The sequence below is a fragment of the Dermacentor albipictus genome, chromosome 7 (genome assembly GCF_038994185.2).
Source record: "Dermacentor albipictus isolate Rhodes 1998 colony chromosome 7, USDA_Dalb.pri_finalv2, whole genome shotgun sequence".
NCBI lineage: Eukaryota > Metazoa > Arthropoda > Arachnida > Ixodida > Ixodidae > Dermacentor > Dermacentor albipictus.
Genome location: NC_091827.1, coordinates 88,155,545 through 88,171,970, shown reverse-complemented (window position 1 = coordinate 88,171,970; position 16,426 = coordinate 88,155,545). Strand labels below are relative to the sequence as shown.

General features: G+C 44.2%; 1 protein-coding gene and 1 long non-coding RNA gene across 4 annotated transcripts in view; one reads left to right on the top strand and one right to left on the bottom strand.

Moving 5' to 3' along the window:
* Positions 1 to 16,426, bottom strand: part of LOC135899688 (transient receptor potential cation channel subfamily M member-like 2) — a 157,548-nt gene that overhangs the window by 67,392 nt on the left and 73,730 nt on the right. For all 3 annotated transcript variants that reach the window (XM_065429019.1, XM_065429017.1, XM_065429020.1), the window contains exon 16: positions 896 to 1,025. In XM_065429019.1, the coding sequence (XP_065285091.1) occupies positions 896 to 1,025 (130 nt within the window). The remainder of the gene's footprint in view (positions 1 to 895; positions 1,026 to 16,426) is intronic.
* LOC139048049 (uncharacterized) lies at positions 3,822 to 8,218 on the top strand. Its single transcript, XR_011507461.1, has 3 exons — positions 3,822 to 3,895; positions 5,788 to 5,914; positions 7,927 to 8,218. It is a non-coding gene; the product is annotated as an uncharacterized lncRNA (long non-coding RNA).

Here is a 16,426-nt window from a genome sequence, read left to right as displayed (position 1 = left end):
AACTGCGTCGATAAATATGCAGAGTAGTAGTAGGAAGAAGGGCACTGATTCAAACACCTTTCTTGATAGATGTCGGCTGCATTGAGGAAAAGCAGCCACGCATGCGAATCTGCTATATCCACAATTATGGCAGCCCGAAAACACTAAGAAGACTTCTGTTGAAAATAAAGTGTTAAAAAAAAAAACTTGAGGCCACGCTCCGCTTGCAATCTCCACGTGCCGTGTACGACTCCAAATTTGTATGACAAGTTCACAGCAGCGTATGCTATCCGCGGAATGTGTGCTTTTTTTCCAGCAAGCCCGAAGGGTGGTTCAGGACGCATTTAGAGTCCAACTGCAGCAAAACTTTCAACCACGTTAGAGGCCTAGCTTAAGATGGACTAAATAGCATAGCTTAGCCTCTTCGAAAAATATAACGTTTAAAATAAGAATACATGACTCAAGAAAATATCTCGAAAGGAGACATCCATTTTAAATGCCCAGAAAGAAAAAGAAAGATTAAGAAGAACGCCGCCATTACCACTTCCCGAAAAAGACGTATGCTCGAGAGTTTCGAGAACCAGCGCGGCTCCTCGGCATGACCTCTGAGATTACGCGGCGTCTACGGCGCACTGAAACATCTTGGAGGCGATGTACTGGGATTTAGGTCATATCTGGTAACAATGAGGTGCGCGCATCGTCTGTTTACGTATTATTGAAAAGGCTCTAAATAAGATAATTACAAAATTACCAGGCATGCACATTTGCCAAGATTTCTTCAATAGTATGTGCTGCTCATTCATAAGTAATTTACGGAAAATGAAATGTCGTTGCTGTTGGCATTTAATGAGTAGTTGAGCTGAGCCTTCCCGTCACGGTTTTGGCTTCTGTCCAAAGAACATCGACTTCAGACTACCTGGTACACCCAAAACTTGGTGATGGGGGCATTCCACATGACGTAGATCATCCTATAGATTGGGGGATTCTGGTGTATGAATATTCCTTCTTGGGCCATGGTGCCGCCGGTGTCGTATCTGTCGCACTTGCTGCACAGCGATCGAGAAAAAAAAATCAGTTTATTTCACTTACGTATATTTTTCGGCCAGAGACATTACATACATATATGTTATTTGGTCACCATAGCCGAAAAACACGTTTCGTCAGCAACCGAGAAGGCTACCGTGGCAACCGCGGGTGAATTTCTTCCAAAGCACAGTTGCCCTCTCGTGCAGTTACCCGCTTAGCGGAAGTGGGAGTATAGCCACCTACTTTGTCACTCTTGCGATTCGAGAATGTCACGAGGACGCCGATTATTACCCCAAGCGACTAGCGTTCGCTTTGCAATGGTGCAGCTGAAGCACGAGTGTTAAGCGTGCTCCTATGACAGACAATACACACTAAACATTTTTACACCCTTATGGGTGTTAATAGGGGTGCTTTCGGCATTTACACCCATGCCCACACCCTTTTAGCACCCTTTTCGCCCTAAGCGCCTTATCACAAGGGTGTATGCCACACATAAGGTGTGACTTTGCTCGAAGAAGGGTGTTAAATTGACGCCTGAAGGGTGTTGAACGCATTGATGCATAAATCTGAGTAACGTGTACACGTCCAGGCATTGAGCAATGTGTGTATGTATTGCATTCTTAATGTGAAAGCATTTCATGGGCCTTCAGGTAGGAAAGCTGGCGTTCTCCGCAACAACAATCCATACGAGACCCTGCTCATGCCAATCTTGTCATTTCCCTTGAAAGCATTCAGAACCGCGCCGCCCGTTTTATTCTCTCAAAATATTCACTTCATTCTAGCGTCACGTCCATGAAAAGAACACTAGGTGAACCTGACCTTTGGTTACGTCGCAAATACTTTCGTCTTTGTATTTTTCATAGAATATGCTAATTTAACCCTTCTCGTAAGGAAAATCTTTTCACCACACCAAGTTCTCGTCTCGCATCGACCATCAACACAAAATTGGTGTGCCATTCTTCGTTTTTGCCAAGAACAGCCACTGAATGCAACCGCCTTCCCGTCTCCACAGTCTCAATTTGTGACACCACTAATTCAAGGTCGCCGTTCAAATTATCTTATGGTTTGATTTTCTATTCTTGCCTTGCATTGCAAATATTGCATATTTTCACCACTTCTTTCTGTTGTGCCTACTAGGCCTTGAATGTACGTATAATAAAAAAATAAAATGTGAAGTTATCACCGTCTTGTATGACGTCAGTAGTGATACAGAAGGTAGTAAATACAACAACGTTAATTATGAGCAATTATGGGTAAATAATGTGAAATAATGTGAATAAGGGTGGAATAAATTGCGTTAAGGTTCGTACAAACTGTAGCACGGTGAATTACGGGAGATTAAGGTAGAATTGTGAAAAACACGTGACAGTGTATGAACTAACGTATCATGGTCACGTGACAATTGCAAGTGTAGATGCATGAAGGGATTAAGTTTTCGCATTCCTAAGTGACTGTCGATATTTTTGCAAGGATTCTGATGTTACTGGCACGACGGCCACCCCAAAAATGTATCATCCAGAAAAAGAACGCCCTTTCACTTACAATTCTGTTATCATTATTTTTCGTGCTCACAGGAATATTAACATGCAATTAAACACTTCTAGAAAAACTGCAGTAGCAGAGCGAAAACACGAGAGCAACTTGCACAATTCTGCACTAATATTTCGGTGCCCTTAATAGCCCAACAAAAAGTGGTCAAATGGAAGAAGCTGTTTGGATACATTGCTGAACAAACAGGGACGTGCTGTTAGACGAGCCTCTGCTGTACAATGGCATCAACGTACAAATTGCATGGTGAATCCATAAAGAAGACTTGTAGAGGCGAGGTCACGTTGGAAGTTCTCAAACCCGAATTTCCACGTACCTTGCCTAATTTATTCAGACGTTTACTAAGCTACTGATCTGCTTTCTAAGTGCATCCTCAAATACAGTTTGTAAGGCTGAGCCTATATATTAAGGGCTGGTGTCGTCAAAGCTGTAATTTCTTATGCAGAGCATACGCACTTGCAAACGCAGTCTTCACCCCCGTATGCAGAAATGCAACTGAAGTCGAAGCACATGCTTGACTTGATTTAGATGACGCCTGGCGTTAACGTGCTCAAAGACGCTCACTGCGTTTCCTTCGGCGCGTTCCCGATAGGCGTCACTCGGATCAAGTCAAGCATGTGCTTCAACTTAAGTTGCATTTCTGCATACGGGGGTCAGTCTCCTCATGAATGTTTACGCGTCGCTGTCGTACGACCAAGATGTGAGCGTCTTTATCGAGCCACGATATCGCCGAAACTACGCTGTGACCTCGCAAAGTTGCTTCGTTCGGACGCAGCGAATAATCTAATCGCACCAGCAGAAGAGCGCCGATCGTCTCGCTCACGGTCCCGATTTGTGCACTGTACCCTCAGTGATGCAGCACAGACTGCGCCCCCCACCCCAAAATAAAATGCTCGGCACGAAACGTAGTAGCAACTACCCGCCTCACCGCTCTAGTTAGAGACCACAACGAAGCAGCAGCAAACAGGCGGCCATGCGAGCAAGCAAACCTGCCAGAATAAACGTTCAATTTGCGCGGCCGCCCCATGCCCAATGAAAAGCGACCGGAAGTGACGGGCGACGCTGTACCATCACTTCGGCGCGCGGCAGGATGGGAAGGCGGAAGCTGCGCCATCATGCTCGTTTTCGCGTGCGTTCGCGTCGCGCGCTGTGCGAAGTAATTTTAAACGTGTGATTAGTTTTGCGCGCGGGGTAGAAAAAGATGTCGCCCTTGCTTTGTGTATTACTCGTGCCCCACTTCAAAGCAAAGCGTTCGTACGCACAGGAAGATGGATCCACGAAGGCTGAAACGAGAAGTTGCAACGTGCCCGGTCGGTAGTACTGGCATGATGGAAACTTTCAGGCAAGTGCCCGTTTATTTGGTATTTGTTTTGTTCGCTTTAGAAATATCTCACTGTGATCTGGTAGCATAATTCATGATTCGGTAATGTAAGAGCAAGAGCAGCTGCACTCCTACTAGGGCAAGTTATCTACCTCGATCGCGTCCCGTGTGACTAATGTTTGTCAAATCTGCATCGGGCGTGGTGCGCCTGCATAGTTACGCTTTGTTTCTCAGCGCTTGAACGTTCATTGATGTGATTCTCTTGTGCGTTCAGCGCGGCTGCTTGTAATACGGTCGTTCCCACTTCAGTTAAATGTGGTCGACCGCTTTTGCGTCGCGTAGAAAAAGGACTGGCGTAGCCACCTTTCGAAGGAACCGGCGCGGTATTGGTTCTCCCTGATGCGGGCGCGTGCTGCTGTTGCTGCTTGCCGGACGCCTTCAGCATTTTTTCGGCTCGCTTTGTCTGTGCGTGTGCGCGTGCTCGCGCTCGGCTTGATTTGTGTGTGTGCGTGCGTGCGCTCGGCTCGCTGTGTGTGTGTGTGTGTGTGTGTGTGTGTGTGTGTGCGCGCGCGTGTGTGTGTGCGCGCGCGCGCGCGCGCGCGTGTTCAGTACATGCCGGTTTGTATGGGCCGGCGTGTTTGCGCGTGTCTAGTGCGTACGTGCTTTGTGAGTGTGTTGTCTGTGGGTCGCTGTGTGTGCGTGCACGTGTTAGCGTGTCTGCCTGCATGCATGTATGTGTGCTTGTTTGTGTTCATCAATGTGCGCGTGCGCGCTTTTGTGTCTGCGCTTTGAGAGTGCGTATACTTGTGTGTGCGTGCGTATGTATTGCATGGTTTACTCACAATAAAACTCTTCCGATTTGGTGCAGCGAGTGTTCCCGCCTGAAAGCCGAGTTTGGTTTCAAGCCACCCTGGACAACTGCTGTATGAGGCGCCGTTTCTCGGGAGTACCAGTGGGAAGGCGCCAGGTATACGCTTCGTCCTTTTTCCTCCCATGCCCTGATGAATCGATATCCTTGTTTTTTATTGTGAAAGGAACGTTACATCCAGAGCATAAATAAATTATTAAGAAATCTGGTAGTGTATTTCGCCATTACAATAATTCCGATCTTAAAGACGCGGATTTCCCATTAGCCCACATTTCTTTTGATGCAGAAAACCGCTGAAATTGTTAGCGGCAGGTTATTCGAGACGTTCTACGTATATAGCAATTGTCTTCAGGAGCTTTAATGAATTTTGAAAATTTGAAGTGTTGTGCTTTAGAGGTATCATATACAAGCTTTAGGTCTCCGGGCAATTTGCATGCCCTTCGAGAGCTGTCGCCTATAGCCCTATTGAAATTCGTAACTACAGTTTGGAGCCCTGGGGAAGCTAGAAGGCTTGTCCTGGCTCTCGAGAAAGTGTTTAAGCTGGAGGTGTAGGTTGAAGAGTTTGGGGTTGGCAACACAAAGGATTTTTTATGCCTTAGCAGTAGAAGTGACACAGGATAAAAAAAAAATGTATGTGTGTCAAGCACAAGAAGCTGCTCATGTGGTAGAGGCATGTGTGTGCGTGTGTGTGTGTGAATTCTCTCCTCAAAAGGGAGTATGTGTGTAAGTGAGCTATTTCATTGCTGGTCTGTTTGCCAAGAATTGGCGAGAAAACAGAATAATCAATTTAACTTGAAATAATAAACTTCAAAGCATACTGGCGTACCGGCGACAGCAGCATATGAGCATACAAGCGTGCAGGTGTGTGACAATCTTAATGCATGACTGCAACATCTGGAAGGAGGCTTGCTTCTTCAGTAAGCAGCACTAAGTCCAAATTCTTGGCTTGTCTCGTGCAAACCAAAACGAGGCTCATTGCCAATGATCTTGTCTTTTGCTCTAATAGCATTTGTTTATCATGTACTTAGAGCGTCGTTTCTCGCAGGTCATGCAGATGGTAGCAGCAATTTCACAATGCCCAGCCTTGGCGCCCCCATCAAGAGCAAGCCACTTGCGTTCGCCTTCAGACAGATGGTTAATGTCTTCTTGAAAGCGGTTGAGAAGACAACATTGTAAGTAGATATAGTTGTGTAGTGTAATATAATAAGTCAAGTTATAATTTAAAACTCAGGCTCCTTGGCCGCTTAAGCTTGATATGATGTGCAGTTGTCTGTGGTTGTAAATATTGCCGATGCTACAGTGCATACGCCGATCCAAAGTATACATTTGCATTTTCTTGATGGTCTTTCATAATGACGATTTTCTTTGTGCAAGAATATTCACAGAATGCCGGGGCATTGTAGCATCATATTCTTTATTGTGCATTCACTGCTAATTTCGTATGACCTTCCTGCTACCAATTTATTTGCAGAAAAGGAATATTAGTTTACTCTCTGCAATGAGCTTGTTATTTGTTCATTGCATTACACTCTTCTACCTTTAATTTATTCCCATATAAGTAGCAAAACTTTAAAATTTCAGCTGTTTTTCTTTTGAATACAATATCAAAATCAAAATGGACCAGATTGCAATCTAGACTGCAAGGGATTTGAAGAAATTACAAGAAACCAGGACCTCTCGGGAGAGTTAAAAAACGTTTTTGCAGGTAATGTGCCTAATTGTACTGAGCTAGCTGCTCACGAAAATTGCAAGCATATTTCATTTCACATAGTTTTGCAGGATATAGCAGGCCTATCATAGTCTCTGAGCACAACCTTACCTCATTTGCATCATGAAAATGTCTCATGCTTAATTTGGGACAAGTTTTGAAAAATGAATGTATCATAATTTTGAAACTACACAAAGTATTGGTTGAGGCTAAACAGTTTTCAAACAACTTGACCATGTTGAACCTAGCCATTACAGGACGGAAAAAATAAAAACATGCACAGGAGCACTCATTCACTGAAATGTGATGCTTGCGGTCATTTTCCACATGGCAAAATGTACTTTTAAGCGAGAGGGCAGGTAGCCAATTTACAACCATTGTGACTCATGCGGGTAGTAGCAACACAGGATGAGAAATGGTTGTGTCTCTGAGGTTCATTGAATATGTGAAAGCTCATATACAGTATCCCCCCCCCCCCCCTATGAGGGGTAACCGTGCAATATGTTTTGGGCAAGAAAGACGATTGTTCTAAGAGACAAGAAATTTCAGGCTCTAGTTGAGAGGCTACAGAAAGAAGGACCATGTAAATAGTCACAGATTAACATAATCTGCATCGGAGTGGCATCACAGTTTAGAGCATGAAGTGGGAGCATGAGGAAGGATCATAAGTTTAAATAAGGGAATACTACTTGTCAGTGCATTGCGAAGCTAACCCATTGAAAGAAGGGGGCGTGCTTAAAGAAAAATAGTTGACAAAACATGCTAAATTTTCGAGTAAAGTATGCAAAAATGCCCATTCTTACTAAATTAGTAAATAAGAAATACACGATAAATTTTAGGATGCAGAAAGTGTCTAATAAACTGCATTGGAGAGTTGGATATTGTTGGGCTGGATGCATGTATTGCAGGGCAAATGAGAATGCCAGTGGGGATTCCCTCATTTTCATATTGTGTGCACTCTCTGTAAAACAGTTCTCTTTGTCTCCTTGTGTAATAATGTTGTGTAAAAACAGTCATTTCACTCTTAATGTGCCATATCCCGTAAGCTTCTCACCTGCAGTACTTATATATATTGCAGATTTCATGATGTCAGTTTTGTATTAAGGTCACATACACACTCTTGGACAAATGTCTGTTGTTGAGAGATGTCATTGGTAGTCTTTAAATTTTATTCACTCTTATTTTCTATGGTGAAAAGGCTACTGTAAATTTATGTTTTTGCTGCTGTATGTGCCTTGTGTTCACAATGACATAGTGGTTTAGCATTCACAGTAACATGCAATTCCTTAATTTGCAAAATAGAAACTTCTCCTACCTTTCACTTCTCTTGCCCAGTTGCCTGAGCGGTGCATTCTGCCCAGTCACATTAAGTTTGTTACTTTGAGGAGCTTGTTGCTTTATCAAATTTTCCGCAAAGTACATGTGTAATTGCACGGACTGAACTCTCATGATTCTCTTCTTATTTTGCTAATGCAGGATGCAAGATTCCAGCAATGCCATGCGCTGCATTTATTGGTCAAGATGCTCAGAGAATGGAGTCCCTGCACCTCGTGGTTAACCGTGAACATTTCTTTTTCTTTTGGAAAGCTAAAGGCCATTTGCTGCATCACTTGCATTTTTGCAGCTCAGATGTGTACTATATCTTTCTAATTTTGAATCAATATTGGCTGTTCAGTATAAAAAATGACGTACAGCATGAAGGACAAGGACTGCGAGAGACACACTCCACTGACTTTCAACAATATTTTATTGCGTTGCCACATCGTGTGTGTATACACAAAGGGGTCATGCGCAGAAAATGAAAGCTAGTCACAAGGGGTGTTCTAACAGCAAGTCATTGTAAAAAGAACATGGTCACTTGAAAAAAAAAACATCACAATTTCTATCTGTTTAGATACAAAATTTCACTAGGGGTCAGCGTGATAGAGGGGCCACTAACGCACCCACTGCCCAGTTTTCTGGTGAAATCAGTTTCAATATTTCTCGCTAAAACTTCCGTATCTTAAAGAGGGTCATGCAGCCGCAGTCCCGGCAATGAATGCCCAAGTGGCCTTGAACAGTGTTATTGACGTTGTTCTAGTGCTCTCTTAAACGATCATTTAGGCGCCTGCCTATCTGTCCAATATATTTACTGCCTCAAAATGGGAATTTGGGAAACCACATTCGTTGCACACATCACAAAACATTTTCTGTGCCCGGCAGAGCAACAACTCTGACATGATTTAGGCGCGTTCACATGCTTACAGAGCCTTGCCAGCTTTTCCGGGGCTGAGAAAAGGACTGTGATTTCTGCAGGTTCCCTTATCTTTTTTAGCCTATGGGAGACATTATGAGCATACGGTAGCACTGCAAACCTGTGTCTTTCAACCGGCTTGTTCCTTGACCGAGCGCGCTCATCATGTTTTGTGCACTTCAGAAGCTGTTCCGCTATGGCTGAAATTAAGGCCAAAGGGTAGCCAACCCAAGAAAGCCAGGCCTGTGCAGCAACGCTATGTTGCATCTCGTATGAGCAAGATTTATTGAGGCTGTTAAGGAGGCAAAGCTTTAAAATATCTCATTTGACTTTGTTCTACAGACAGGTAGGCGCCTAACCAATCATTTAGGAGAGCACAATAACAACGTCCATAACACTGTTCAAGGCCACTTCGGCATCCATTGCTGGGACTGCGGCTGCGTGCCCCTCTTTGAAGGTACGGAAGCTTTAGTGAGACACAGGTCATCCGGGAAACTATAAAAGCAGATTTCACTAGAAAACTGGTTAGTGTGTGCGTTAATGACCCCTCTATCGTGCTGACCCCTAGTGAAGTCTTGTATCTTTATTTTTTTCAAAGGACGATGTTCTTAGTACAGTCACATGCTGTTAGACACCCCTTGTGACTCATATTCTGCGCATGCCCGCTTTTGTACAAATACACATGATGTGGCAACGTAATTAAATATTGTTGGAAGTCAGCGCAGTCTGTCATCTCTCGCTGTTCTTGTCATTCAAGCTGTACGTAATTTTATCTCATTAATTGCAAACTATCCCAAGAAACTACCCTTGTTCAGTATAATTATAATGTTTGATACGACCATTTGCTGGCAAATGTTAACAGTGTGATATTTAACTTGAACTTTTGCATGACTGCCTATGCCTGTGTTCTTTTAGTAACCAGAGTATGGCTAATTTATTAAACCATATTTGTTAATTTGCATGCTCACATGCTACAGCACGCCTTAACCTTCAATTACTGCATGTAAGTGCAAATAATTTAGAAATTTACTATGTATTTTAAAACACTGTCCACGTTTTGTGCTCAGCAAAATCGTTTAATCAACAGTGGTTAGCTTTTATCAGGCCTCCTCCTGCACTTTGCACCCAGGAACTAGTAGATGTGGAATATGCACTCTTGATTTATAGTAAGAAAAGAACCTATTTTCAAACTATATATTGTATATGTAGCAGTGCGTTAGAGTTACAAAAAAAATTTATAGAAACTGGTATTGTAGTTAGAAAAACTGCTACACAGCACCTTTAGCCCAGAGAACTCTCGTTTCACAAAAGAGGACAAACTATGTAGGCACTAAACAATTCTATGTATTTTTTGTGCTCAAGTAATCTTGTTGGAAATAGAAAATTAGCAATAAGGCTCCTGGCTTAAACCTCACTTAAAGCATGTCTATGCTTGGAAAGTATTGTTTCAGTCTGAAAAATGTTGGCCAGTTATGCTTTACATCGACTTTCGAAACTTTTCATAATGCTTTGCGATTACATTAGTGTACAAATAACAGGTGTCTTTCTTGTGCGTTTGCTCTGCATTTCAATTGCTTCACTAATTCACCTTTGCAATATGCCTTTTTTATGGCATCAAAACTTGAATTTTCGTTCACTGGAGCCTAATACTAAAAATTTATTCCTTTATGTGGCCCAAAACACTGCGAATCAACCCAGGCTCTTTCAGTGCCGCTATACATAGTTTCTTCTCTAATAACAGATTTGATCAATACATATATTTTAGGTACCTTTGTGGGAAATGTACATGTTCTTGTACTTACCGATGTGTTTGGTGATTGTGCATGTTTATATTTCATGTGATTTATGTATATGTTGTACTCTGTATTGCAGCATGCAATAAATATATTTGCGTTTTCTTGAAAATGCAACATATATCTTACCAGTCTGTGTTGCATGTTATTTGGATATGGAAATCGTGATAACCTTGGTGTTGATATACATGCTCAAAAGTGTCAAGTTTGCTAGGTTGTATTTGTGCAGCGAAGACAGGTTTTCCAATATACACCATGAATTACTAATATGTAATGTGATCCACACGTATAGGTGTTGTGTATGCCCATCGAAGCTTCAAGGCCGGCTGTTCGACGGTGCATTTGGTAGCCGAACTTGAAATTCCTGGCACACGCAATAGTTGTGCGTGGATCGCTGTACATAGTAGTAATTGAAGGCGTGTACTGCCGAACCTGCCTTCCATACATGCTAGAAATAAAAGAGTGTACACCCTTCCAACACCCACACAGATGGGTGTTAATTTGGACGAGCACCCTTACACCCTAAATTTATTTTGCTGGACACCCTTCCTTTAGGGTGCTATAGTGGCACCCCAACTGTAGGGTGTAGACAACAGCACCCTTAGGGTGTTCGTCTGGCGACAAACTGATTTACACCCTTAAGGGTGTTAAAATGTTTAGTGTGTACCCGTGTCACATGGCCACAAAAATTGGCATTGCCTCGTTAGCGGCTTAATGTTTACTACCATTCAGGCAGTGCCACATACCTCATGGCATTAAAGCGTAAACGAGTACTGGGGCCCTATAACGTAAAACTATTCCAATATGTTTTTTATTCCGATCTCCTGACGTCAAATTTGCGTAACCACCGACGCAGGCATCGGGCGGTTGCCCGCAAGGGCTGTCTGGACAGACCAAACGTTCTTCTCGTTCATAGGAGGTCACTTTTGTTTGCTTGAAAAACGAATAACACTGCCTACACTGAGCGGCTTGTCTTATCTAATTTGCTGACAAGAAGCGAGGAGCACACTCCAATGGAGAGGGATTCGATGGGGCCGAGCCACTGCACTGAAAATCGGCAACCGGATGAAGAGGGCGGTCCCGGAGTCTGCGATTGGTCCGCTTTCCCTTACTTGGATTACGGTGGCTGGTCGAAAATTGCGGCGGCATGCAACGGAAACTTAAGAATAACTTAAGAATCCTCAGCAAAGAACAGTTGGCAAAACGGGGTCGTAAACATGCCGAAAGTGCTTGAAAACGTTGCGCGGCCACGGAAGTTTTATTGTGCGCAAATAAACCCAGGGTCTCCGGCAGGTGCGATTAGCCATTGCCTGAGCGTTCGGCGGCAGTCGTCTTTTATTCCTTTGAATGAATGTGTATTGTTTAGTGGCGCAAGGGCCAGGGATGGCCAAAGAGCGCCATGACTAATTATGTGTTGTTAAGCGCTGCTTTGTGAGTTTCGATGGTAGGATGTAACATGGCTGTAAAGTGGCCTAAAATCAATGCGTATCATAAAAGCGTAAAATGATATATAGTATAAGATTATGATAGTGAGCAATGTAGTTGTCTATGGGTATGGTACGCTTGATAAGTGATCATGACGCTAAAATGCAAGAACATGGAAATAGCTCCTATGCCTCCGGAAGGCCTTTGAGCCCAAAGGCTGGGAGGCAGGCGCTTTCTATTAATGCAGTTACCGCAGCAGAAACCTCAGTTAAGAGGCTGTGCTATGGATTTCGTGGTGATATAACATGAAAACTACGTACATCTTTTAAAAATTCGAACAACGACTGATATTTAAAAAGAGGTTCTATACCTATGAACATTTGAGGATGAAGCGGAATTCGCTGCCGATGTGGGAATGGAAAATGCTTTTTCCTATTTGTGTCTAATTCCCTGCATTGTATCAGGATGTGAAGCACGGTAAGTGGCTCACCACATTTATCACACGTGGGTGGATCGTCACTGGACAAAAGGTATGCGTGTGTGCTGTATGTGTGTCCTATCCTGAGTCTGCAAAGTGTTACTTCTGTGTGACGGTTCTTTGATACCGGCGGCCAGTTGCCAAGATATGGCTTGATAACATGTAATTTATTTGCTGTTTCTTTATCCCACAAGCGCTGCCAGAAATCTCTTAGTTTTTTTCTTATTGAGGGCTTGAGGTCCATTACAGGGATAGTCGTGGAAGTGTCTGCAGCGTTCGCGTTCACGGATGTGGCTAGCTGGTCCGCTAACACGTTTCCCTCTATCTCTCGGTGCCCCGGCACCCAGCATAGGACGATACGCTGCTTAGACGCATAGATTTTTAGCAATGCTGAGTAGAGAGAAATAATTACAGGGTTTTTATATTTCTTGACAGTTTTCAAAGCATTTACGACGCTCAAGGAGTCTGTGTATATAACAGCCTTTGGGATATTAAATTCTTTAATGTGTTTAACAGCGGCCAATATCGCGTAGGCCTCTGCTGTGAAAATACTTGTGTTAGGGTGCAGAACACCAGCATCCGAAAAGGATGGACCGACCGCTGCGTAAGATACGCCAGAATTACACTTCGATGCGTCTGTAAAGAATTCAGGAGAGGAGTATTTGTGCTGTAATTCGAGGAAATACGTTCGTATATGCGCGACAGGCGCGTGCTTTGTAACAGTTACGAAAGATATATCACAGTCTATTGGTTGCCACTGCCACGGCGGGGGCCGTATAGCAGGGGACATAGGGTGGTATTCAAGCAGTGGAACCCTTGTTTCTTCAGCCATGTCTCTGACACGCAGTGAGAAAGGCTTTGCCACTGTGGGCCGGTTGCGAAAAAGTTGACAACTGGACAAATCGTTTATGGTGGAGAACGCGGGCTGCTCACTGTTTGCGTTCACTCTCAGAAAATACATGAAAGAGGAGTATGTTCTCTGCAGATTAAGTGACCACTCATCCGATTCAACGTAAAGGCTTTCCACTGGGCTTGTTCTAAAGGCGCCTGTGGACAAGCGAATGCCTAAGTGGTGGACAGTGTCTAGCATCTTCAGAGCAGTTGGAGTAGCCGACTGGTAAACTATGGCTCCATAGTCTAGTCGTGTGCGTATGAGGCTTTTATACAAGTTCATGAGACATTTTCTATCACTGCCCCAGGTTGTGCGTGAGAGCACCTTTAAGATATTCATTGTTTTCATGCACTTGTCTTTAAGATATTTTATGTGCTGCACAAAGGTTAGCTTCGCGTCTAAAATTATGCCTAAGAATTTATGTTCCCTGTTTACGGGCAGACGCTCACCATGCAACACAATTTCAGGATCAGGGTGCAGGCCTCTTTTTCTGGAGAAAATGACACAGGTACTTTTTTGTGGGTTCAATCTGAACCCGTTCTCATCAGCCCATTTGGAGACCCTGTTAAGTCCAAGCTGGACCTGTCGCTCACAGATTGCAAGAGAGCTTGACTGAAATCCTATCTGCACGTCGTCAACATACGTTGAATAGAAGATGTTATGTGGTATGTGTAGACGAAGAGAATTCATTTTTACTATAAAGAGTGTGCAGCTGAGCACCCCGCCCTGCGGCACTCCAGTTTCCTGTACAAACTTCTGTGACAGAACACTGCCCACTCGAACACGGAATGTCCGATTGGACAGATAACTTTCTATAACATTGAACATATTTCCGTGTATACCTAACTGTGAGAGGTCTTTCAATATCCCGAACCGCCACGTTGTATCATAGGCTTTCTCCATATCTAAGAATACTGCTAAGAAAAACTGCTTATGGACAAAAGCTTCACGGATACGTGTCTCGATACGTATGAGATGGTCAGTGGTGGATCGACCCTCCCGAAACCCGCACTGGAATGGGTCTAGCAATTTGTTTGATTCTAGGAAGTGTAGTAGGCGACAGTTAATCATTTTTTCGAATACTTTGCAGAGGCAACTTGTTAATGCTATAGGTCTATAACTTGATACAGAGGAAGGATCCTTTCCGTGCTTCAGTATTGGAATTATAATAGCCTCCTTCCAAGCAGAGGGGATCTCGCCGGAAGACCATATAACGTTGTAAAGGGAAAGGAGGGTTTTCTGTGTTTCGGATGGTAGTTGTTTTAACATCTCATATATTATGCGGTCTGAACCTGGGGCGGATGTATTACAGCAGTTCAGTGCTGCCTGCAGTTCTGCTATGCAGAATGGTTCATTGTACGGCGCACTTTTTGCACATTTCCTTTCTAGCTTTTGGTTCTCTATTCGTGTTCTGTACTTTAGGAATGTTTCGGTGTAGTGTGAGGAGCTGGATATGTGTTCAAAGTGTGTGCCAAGAAAGTTGGCTTGATCTTCCAGGCTTTCTCCGTGACTATTTACTAAGGGCAGCGAATACGTTTGTTGTCCATTAACCTTTTTCACTCTATTCCATACCTTTGTCTCATCTGTGTACGAGTTGATGCTTGATATAAACTTCGCCCAACTCTCTCGTCTTGCTTGCCGGCGCGTTCTCCTTGCCTGGGATTTGACATGTTTAAAGTTTTCCAGGTTTTCAGCTGTAGGAGAATCGCGAAATATCGCCCACGCTTTGTTCTGGTTCCTCCGTGCTTGCCTGCATGCATCGTTCCACCAGGGAACACGCCGCTTGGAACCCATGCCGCTCGTTTGTGGAATACATTTACAGGCGGCATCCAGTATAAAAGCTGTAAAATATGCAACAGCATCATCTAGGGTTATACCAGATAACTCGGTCCACGTCATGTAAGTAAGAGTTCGGTACCGTTCCCAATCGGCTGAGTCAATCTTCCACCGAGGGACCAGCGGGGGAAGTTGATCTTGTTTCGGCGTAGTTAGGATTATTGGGAAGTGGTCACTCCCATACGGGTTGTTAAGCACATTCCACTTAAAATAGGGTAAAAGCGTCGGCGATAAAATGCTAAGATCTATGGCAGAGTATGACTTGTTGGACAGGTTAAAATATGTGGGCTCCTTCGTGTTCAAGAGACATGTTCCGGAGGAAAAAAGCACCTGTTCAATGACGCGACCTCGCGCATCACAGCGTGAATCGCCCCACAAAGTACTGTGTGCATTAAAATCACCAAGAATAAAATAGGGGTCCGGGAGCTCATCTATTAATGACTCTAAGTCGCGTCTGTGAAGGTGATGATGTGGTGGTATATACAGAGAACAGATTGTAATGAGTTTATTTAAAAGTACGGCTCGAACGGCCACGGCCTCAAGGGCCGTTTGGAGCTTTAGATGCTGACACGCTACACTTTTGTCAGCAATAATAGCTACACCGCCAGATGCTGCGACAGCATCCTCGCGGTCTTTGCGAAACGTAACGTGCTTTCGGAGAAAGTTTGTGTTTGTGGATTTTAAGTGTGTCTCCTGTAAACACAGCACTTTTGGATTGTGTTTATGGATAAGTTCTTGAACATCATCAAGATTCCTAAGTAGACCTCTGACATTCCATTGAATGATTTGTGTATCCATATTTTAAATTTAATTTGTGCTGTGTTTACGGAAACGGAAGGGATGTCTTAGATTACAGAGCCCTTTCGAGGCCCTGTAACCGGGGTTTTGCTCTTTTTGAAGCGTTGGAGGGAACCTCGCCGCTCCTTAGGCGCCTGGGGCGCCTTGAGGATAGTTGTAGTGTCCATTGCCTCTTGTGAGGCGCCGGACACATGCTCTTGCGAGCGAGAAGTTACCAGGGAAGGTCCCGCCTTGGAGGGCAAGACCCCTGCGCCCACCAGCCCGGAGGTCGATGGGGTTCCCTGGGGGATTTGGCTGCGCTGGCCATTGCCAGCACTGGAAGGGACCTGGGAGGTTGAGGCAGCCTCGGCTGCGCCCACCTTCGGGGTCGATGGCCCCTTTTCCTCGGTTGGCGGAGCAGCGCTAGCTGCAACCACCGTGGGGGCAGATGGCGTAACTGCCGACTCACTGCGTGTCGGTCGGACAGTCGCCGGAGGCCGTTGTGACGCTGCCCCCTGACGCGCCACTTCGGCAAAGCTTTT